The sequence below is a fragment of the Leptodactylus fuscus genome, chromosome 6, assembly GCF_031893055.1.
Source record: "Leptodactylus fuscus isolate aLepFus1 chromosome 6, aLepFus1.hap2, whole genome shotgun sequence".
NCBI classification, from domain to species: domain Eukaryota; kingdom Metazoa; phylum Chordata; class Amphibia; order Anura; family Leptodactylidae; genus Leptodactylus; species Leptodactylus fuscus.
The window spans coordinates 129,473,315-129,481,706 of NC_134270.1; the positions used below are offsets into that span (position 1 = coordinate 129,473,315).

General features: G+C 46.8%; 1 protein-coding gene across 1 annotated transcript; it reads left to right on the plus strand.

The window, feature by feature from the left end:
* The first annotated feature begins 4,259 nt into the window (after nucleotides 1-4,259).
* CISD3 (CDGSH iron sulfur domain 3) lies at nucleotides 4,260-8,168 on the plus strand. Its single transcript, XM_075278723.1, has 3 exons — nucleotides 4,260-4,321; nucleotides 5,909-6,022; nucleotides 7,396-8,168. Exons 1-3 carry the CDS (start codon nucleotides 4,283-4,285, stop codon nucleotides 7,573-7,575), a joined length of 333 nt encoding a protein of 110 aa, XP_075134824.1. The 5' UTR covers nucleotides 4,260-4,282; the 3' UTR covers nucleotides 7,576-8,168.
* Nucleotides 8,169-8,392: the final 224 nt, after the last annotated feature.

An 8,392-nucleotide genomic window follows, 5' to 3' on the forward strand; every position in this document is an offset into this window, starting at 1 on the left:
AAGACCAATACTGCCTCCCCACACACACACAAACACACACATTCCTGCGCACACTATTATGCCCCATAGTGGCCCCTGCACACAGTATTATGCCCCACTGTGGAAACCCATGAACAATTATTATACTTTGGGGTCTTATAATACTCAGGGGTCTGAAAAGACCCCCGAGTATAATAATAGTGTTTGTGGGGCCCACTGCGTCACTTACCGATCTCAGCCCCTGCCAGGATCGGTAAGTAAATAGGGCCCATTACCGTCCGGAGTAACTCCAGCCAATAATGGCCTATAAAAAAAAAAATGCAGCGGTAGCGGCTGTTGCCAGGCCCCTAATGTCCTGGGCCGTGTGGCAGCTGCTACCCTGGTAGTTACGCCACTGCTCTTAAGCTATGGTCCAGTGGCGTAACTAAAGTCTTGTGTGCCCCGCCGGTTCAATCTTTTGTCTGGGGCCCCCTGCCTCTTCTGTACAGTGAATTCTTGATGGTGATGGTTACGGGAGCTACGGAGTGTAAACAGCCTTAGTGTGGTTAGTGTAATCTGTGGGTCTGCTTGGCTTATGGGGCAGATGGAAGCTGCAATCTACTGATGCCAGTGTTTATGGGCCCCCTAAGGCTCCTGGGCCCCGGTGTGACTGCACCCCCTCAAGTTACGTCCCTGCTATGGTCCCATGATTCAGAAATGCAGAGTTTTGGGCTGCAGCATAATGCTGTGGGAAAAAAAAACGCTGCAACAAAATGAATGAGATTTCATTTCATCTCCTCTTCATATTGGAGGAAGAAAAAGCTGCCTTATAAAATGTATGTGTTTTTGGAAATTGCAGAATGAAAGTTTTAATTTGAGAATTTTGCAGCATTTTTGTAATTGTTTTTTTTCTACATGAGGACGTCCATATACATTAGATCAGGGGTCTCAAACTCAACTCAGCATGTGGGCCGCAGAGCAAGATCGCAGCCAGTCGGCGGGCCGCACTGCGGCAAATTTAGCTCCACCCACTTTTATGTTGACTCCGCCCATTCATTTTTCATGTGCCCCCACACTGTATAATCCTCCTACAGTCACCCGCAAACTATATGTCCCCCCTCCATCTTTCCCCCAGTTACATATACACCCTTCATCTGCCCCCAGATTCATGTCCCCCCATCTCTGCCCCCAGATTCATGTCCCCCCATCTCTGCCCCCAGATTCATGTCCCTCCATTTCTGCCCCAGTGTCATGCCGTTCTCCCCCCTCCCTTCGTCTGCCCCCAGTGTCATGAGCCCCTTCATTCCACCTCAATGTTTAAAGAGGACCTTCCACCATTTTGCCCACAGGCAGTTCTATATACTGCCGGAAAGCTGACAGTGCGCTGAGTTCGGCACACTGTCGGCTTTCCCGATGTGGGCCCAGTGTGAAGAGCTTACGGTCCGGTACCGTAGCTCTTCTATGGTCAGAAGAGCGTCTCTGACACTCAGTCAGAGACGTCCTTCTTCACAGCACAGCCAATCGCGTTATGCTGTGAGAGCCGGGAGGAACGCTCCTCCCGGCTCTCACAGCACAGCGCGATTGGCTGTGCTGTGAAGAAGGACGTCTCTGACTGAGTGTCAGAGACGCTCTTCTGACCATAGAAGAGCTACGGTACCGGACCGTAAGCTCTTCACACTGGGCCCACATCGGGAAAGCCGACAGTGTGCCGAACTCAGCGCACTGTCAGCTTTCCGGCAGTATATAAAACTGCCTGTGGGCAAAATGGTGAAAGGTCCGGATTCAACTTGGATCCGGCGTCCCTAGGCTTGTGCAGGCCGCACAAAATTGTTCGGGGGGCCGCGAGTTTGAGACCCCTGCATTAGATAGTTTGATCTACCGACCTACAGGTACAGCTCCCACAGTCTCCTTGTCCATCTAGACACAGGTTACTCCTTCATTTAACACCCCTGCCTTGTACCAGGGTCTGTTACACATGTATATGATGTATTAGGGTTTATATTTCACGTATATATACATGTACCATGGTCTGTATTACACATATGTGTCTCTTGATCCAGAAACCAACTACATATACAGTATGCCCATTGTAGTGTCTGACACAAACTGTATATACATTTTATGTGAGAAGATCTGTCTTACTAGTGGCCTAACTAGGATTTGTGGTGGACACAAGTTTGTTAGGCAGCCTGTATGTGGTAAATGTTTCTCCTCTGCACTCAGATGCATTGACATTCTGTAGTGGAGGAGAAAGGAAAAAAAATATGACGATACACAGGCTCTGATGTCAGAAAGCAGATCATGAAAGGGAGTCTGTCAGCAGGGAAACCTTGCCAAAGGCCACATTACCTTGCAGTGCTCATGGTCCTGAGCACAATGCTATAGTTATTTTGCTGAATCACTACTACCTTTTGCTGTAAATCTGCTTTTTATATTTATGCTACTTAGGTAAGAGTGCTTCGGGGGTACGTATTACAGCGGCAGAGCATCCCCGTTGTTCCTCCCCTTTCCTTCATTCCTCCTTCCAGGAAAAATGACATAACTGTCAAGCCCTGAAGTGAGAGGTGCACTGTACTGTGCAGGCAGGTGCCTTCATTGCAGGACCACACATAACCACCCATGGCACCTGAATGATTGCACCATACTGTTACCAAATAATAAATACCTCTACACCAGGACCACATCTTACCACCACATAGCGACTGAATAATACCATCATTCCAGGACAACACATTACCACGGCATACTAATAGTTGCAATTTTTTGCGCTAAAGTTATGACTTTTTATGCCTTGTTCAAGCAGAAAGGGTAACGGAATCCCCGAATGAAGTGTCTAGCACTTGTGTGAACCCAGCCTTAGAGGGCGTTCACACTTGCGCCACCGTCCGCCTGCTGAAATTCCGCCAAAATTTCGCACAGACATGCAGGACTTTGTGTCCGTGCAATAAAAAAGAGAAATGGTTTCATGGTGGAGAGGCTGCATACGGAATGGGTGGGTTCTTAAACTGACCGCCGGCAAACTGCCCCCAAGCTGTTTTTCCAGGAATTTTGGTGGAATCACGGTGGGTGGACAGCGACACAAGTGGGAACGTCCCCTTAGCCTCCCTTTTAAATAAGAGTCCCTATTTATAATGGGGGGACTACTATTTATAAGTGCAGGGGCATCCCCATGTATATTATTTGGAGCCAGTAAGAAGGAATTCTACGATGTGGGGGCCATTTTAATTTGGGTGGGTCAGGTATGCTTAAAGTGGACCTTTCATCAGATCGGGCACAGGCAGTTCTATATACTGCTGGAAAGCTGACAGTGCGCTGAATTCAGTGCACTGTCGGCTTTCCCGATCTGTGCCCAGTGTAAAGCGCTATCGGTCCCGGTACCGTAGTGCTTTACAGTCAGAAGGGCGTTTCAGTCAGTTAGCCAGGGACACCCTTCTGCCCAGCACCGCCTATCGCACTGTACAGTGTGAGCGGGGAGGAACGCCCCCTCCCCTCCTGATAATACTCGTCTATGGACAAGCTGTGTGAGAAGATGGAGGGGGCGTTCCTCCTCTGTCTTAGAGCACAGCACGATAGGCACTGCTGGGCAGAAGGGCGTCCCTGGCTAAGTGTCAGAAACGCCCTTCTGACTGTAAAGCGCTACGGTCCCGGGACTGATAGCGCTTTACACCGGGCTCAGATCGGGAAAGCCGACAGTGCGCTGAATTCAGCGCACTGTCAGCTTTCCAGCAGTATATAGAACTGCCTGTGCCGATCTGATGAAAGGTCCTCTTTAAGTAGTGGTGATTGCGGGAGGGGGCACTCATGAAATTTTTGCACTGGGCCCACCAATGGATTAAAATGGCCCTGCATTTGGCATTAAAAGGTTATTCTTTCTGACAGTAAAAGTCTATGTATTATAAATCTTTATACCCTTTCGCACTCCAGTGTAACTTTCAGATTTTAACCTTTTTGCACACTTTTAAATGTTTTTAGCCCCCAGAAAAGTCTTGAAATGATAACGTTTTACCTGCTTGTAATCGCCACTAGAGGGCGCTCATCGCATTATAAAGCTCAATGGGAGCTGAGAAAATAAACATGATTTGTAGCCCCACCTAGTGGTGGTTTCCAACATCTACACCGAATACCGTAAAATAAAGGGGGGGGCGCGTTTTCCCCAATAATCCTATCCCCCTCCTCAGGTTCACCACTGGTTCATACAATGCCGTTTCAGAGAAACAATTCCAAGCTAGTGCATGTATGATTGATGTGTATTGAGAAATAAGCGGAACCAAGTTGCCGGGGAAGTGTTTCCGGAGGAGACGGATATCGAGTGCTACCATATACAATGAGGTCACTGCAGGGATTGAAAGTCATAGTGTCGCGGGTGAGTGTTAGCTTTACGGTAAATGTGTAAATATGTGCACCGATGAGGTAATTCCCGCCATTGTGCCCGCACCGTGCAGTCCTGGGTCTCCCCTCACACGCAGCCTCGCTCTCCTCGGTTTTTAGAGCTGGTGTTCCATTACCATGCACCTGCGCCCTCTGGCGACCAATGATGGGTATTACAAGCCTTACATTAAGCTGCAGAGCACTGGAGACATCTTGAAGAAGTTTGTTCCAGTAGAAAATTGGTATTAAGACACTATTCTTCCCTATGGCAGGTCTGCCTAATTTACAAACTTGCACTCATCAGTGTTAGTTTTTAGTTATATCTGATCTCTAAGGGTGCATTCACACTGAGTAAACGCTAGCTTATTCTGAACGTAAAACACGTTCAGAATAAGCGGCGTCTAAAGCAGCTCCATTCATTTCTATGGGAGCGGGGATACGAGCGCTCCCCATAGAAATGAATGGGCTGCTTCTTTCACTGTGAGCAGTCCCATTGAAGTGAATGGGGAGTGCCGGCGTGTACGCTCCAGCATGAGCAGAGCTTGCCGTACGGAGTGAAAGAAGCAGCCCATTCATTTCTATGGGGAGCGCTCGTATCCCCGCTCCCATAGAAATGAATGGAGCTGCTTTAGACGCCGCTTATTCTGAACGTGTTTTACGTTCAGAATAAGCTAGCGTTTACTCAGTGTGAATTCACCCTAAGGCTGTGTACACACATGGGTCTGTGAGAAAACAGTCAGGTGGTATACATGTACCACCTGTGCCCTTCACAGACACATACATTTCGGTGAAAGAGCCAGGACAGCGGATCGGACAGGAATAAGGTCAGTCCTCAGTTTTGCGTCGGGTTTATGGTCATCGCCTAGCACATTGTTCGTGTGTATGCCGCTGCTGGCTTCACCTGTGCCGGCGTCTACACTCCCCGGCATCCGCCTCTCTATTACAGTGGATGCCGGGTCTGTATTGGCAGCCCCTTCCCCCCAAAGGGTAAACTACCCCCCCCCCCCCCCCCCCCGGCTCGCTCCCGTGCACAATAAAATGATATAGTAGACAAACAAAGCAGTTTTGCTGAAGCAATGTATTTAGGAAAAGTCTTACATTCACATTAAAAAGCAGCATAGATAGGATCCTTGTGATGGGACAACCCCTTTAAATCTGCATGGGTCCAACAGCCAAAGCCTCTGCAGGTCTGCTGTTCGAGGCTCCGGGTAATGTTTACATGCTAGGAGCCACATTGTTCAAATGCCCTTCCATCATAGCATTTGTAGAGGTGGGTTCTAGTACCGCCCGCTGTCCCCAAGCCCTAACATCTTACACTCAGTGGCAGCAAGGACCAACGATTGTCCCTGCTGCTTGCACAAGAGCCTTCATATGTCTAGGCAGCAGAAATGATTACTGATCCTTGCTTCTACTAGAGCAAAGGATCAGGGACAGCAGGTGGGAGATGAAAGTGTCACCCAGCCGCGGCCATAGTGAAAGAGCCAGGAGGGAGGCAGAGGTCCACCGCTTGAGTATCCCTGCTCTACACATTACTGTACCAATGGGCACAGATGCATGTAAGTAACGCTTTTACTGTTTATAGGCATGCAGCACCGCACAGTCTGCTCCAGTTATTGCAGCAAAACATCCTTTTAAAGTGGAGCTAAAGGCAGGCAAACTCTACCCATGGTGTAGCTGTGGACACAGCAAGAAACAGGTGGGTGATATTCATACTACCCTGCACCCATTATTCTGAAAGTATGTGGACATACACTGAGCAGTAAAGGAATCCAATGATGAGAACTGTGTCTAGGAAACACTGACTAAACCACTAGCACAAAAGGGAGAAGTAAGGCTAGGTTCACATCTGCGCTTGGGTTTCCATTCTTAGGATCTGCTTGGGGACCCCAAAAATGGAAACCCAGTCCTGCTTTTAGACTATCAAGTCCTGCTTGCAGGACCTTTCTCTTCACATTTTTAATGCGGAATGGGGAACGGAATCCCAGAGTGCCCACCGAGCACAGATGTGAAAGAGACTTCAAGATTCTTCCTTCTTGTACTTGGTTGCTGGGTTTTTTACCTTCATAATATGCTAGAATATGTCATAGCATGGAAGAGATAAAAAACATTGCTACACCATGTTGTTTCATTGGCATCCAGCTTTTATAAATAGGTAATAGCACAGTCATAGGGCATAGATGGGGTTAAAATGTAATGGCTCCGTAAGATAGTAAACTTAAAGGTGGCTCATATGCGTGGCCATATTATGGCGTCTTTTGTCTAGTGCTGTAGAGGAGCTACTATAAGGGGGCGTTCACACGGGGTACCACGGTGCTGATTCTTGCACGATAACTCGCGTAAGAATCAGCGCTGCAAAACAGAATCCCATTGACTTCAATGGGTTCCTCTTAATGCGCGTAACACATTGAAATCAATGGGTTAAAAAGCCTCCCATTGATTTCAATGTGTTACGCACGTTAAACGGAACCCATTGAAGTCAATGGGATTCTATTTTGCAGTGCTGATTCTTACGCGAGTTATCGTGCAAGAATCAGCGCCGCAATACCCCGTGTGAATGCCCCCTAAAGGTCCCTGAAGCTGCTGCAATTCCATGTGATCCCTTAGAACATTTACTCAAATGTACTGAGGCTGTGCCGCTCCGTACTAAATAACTGAATGGCCTGTGTGAGCTACCGTACATTCTACATGCACTGTATTTTACAGTGTGCATATGGGGGTGAACAGTGCTACTGTTTTTATCTATCAAGTGGTCCTCTTTTTTTGTGCTGAAATATTGAAAAACTGTTGAATTATTTTGGAGGGGTTAAAAAATGTCATGACAATAAAAAGAGGAGACTAGTAAAGAGGAATTGTTGTAGAGATGGATGTAATTTCACTACAAGCAGTCCAGTGCCAAAGGAGAAGGATCTAGTAGTTTGATCCTGTTAAAGGGATAGGTGTATCTAATAAATGACTCAGTCTGATGTTTAGTACCAGGGCACCATATATCTGGTTTATTCCTGATAATAGATGTTTCTTATACAGAGGATTGTTTGCTTCATAACCACTGTTTCCTTATCTAATCTCCAGCCTTTCTGTGATGGTTCACATAAGAAAGCAGCTCCCGGTCTAGCTCCAGTTCGCTTCACACCAACAGAAGAGAAGGCAGCCTGGCTCTGTGGCTGCAAGCAAACTAAAAACCCGCCATACTGTGATGGAACACACAAACAGAGTGATGTGCAAAATGGTACCCTGGGATCAAATCTGTGAATATCGGTCTCATTGTTGATCACACCCAGGACCTGTAGTCTGTGTGTGTTCATTTAGCTTGGATGTAATTGTGCCAATCTCTACAAATAATACATCAACAGCCATTATTATACAATATGATTAATGGGCCATCTGTGCAACAAAGGTAGGGTGACAGTAAATATAGACGGTGTGGTTTTCTCATGGAATGGGAGTCCTCATCTGCCATCTTTGTACAGTTCTCATCACATTTCAACCACACAAAGGCTTGTTCAGATGGCCCTAACATGACTACATTATACAGACCTCAACACAGCTGCACATCCCATGCCACCTGTGCACTGAAGAAACGTGACTAGCTGCATTACTATCACACAGCTAGTTCAGGTCATCAGTCGAATGTGACAGGCTGTAATATCGTCCATATAATACAGACATTTCACTTAGCCCTATGGTGGAAAGTAGCTGCAAGGCCAAATTTGACACCTATGCAGATTGCCTATGGCAGGAGAAAACCAGTGAGCCCATTGCAGTATATCTCTGTTCTGTAGAAACGATGATGTACAGTTCTTTCACTATGTATAAAACGCGCACAAATCAAAAACTATGTAAAATCATTGTGAATAAAATGTATTAAATGCATATGCTGTTTTATGGTTTTATTCACATTGTGTGTTTAGGATACAGAAATAGGATGAACCTGCAGTAGTATTTTCTATCTATGTAGAGTCCATATACTTTCAGGGTTGCCTCTTGCAGGCCCCAAATCTGTATGAAAGCTGTAGGATTCTATGAGACTGTTCTGACATATTTCTGCCCATTGATGTTTGATCACTCC

Bases quoted from the DNA above. Each gene is read 5' to 3' on its own strand.
- CISD3 (XM_075278723.1), top strand. From the start codon at position 4,283: ATGAGGTCACTGCAGGGATTGAAAGTCATAGTGTCGCGG. The intron at 4,322-5,908 runs GTGAGTGTTAGC...TACTGTTTATAG, and splicing joins TGAAAGTCATAGTGTCGCGG to GCATGCAGCACCGCACAGTC. The intron at 6,023-7,395 runs GTGGGTGATATT...TCTAATCTCCAG, and splicing joins GTGGACACAGCAAGAAACAG to CCTTTCTGTGATGGTTCACA.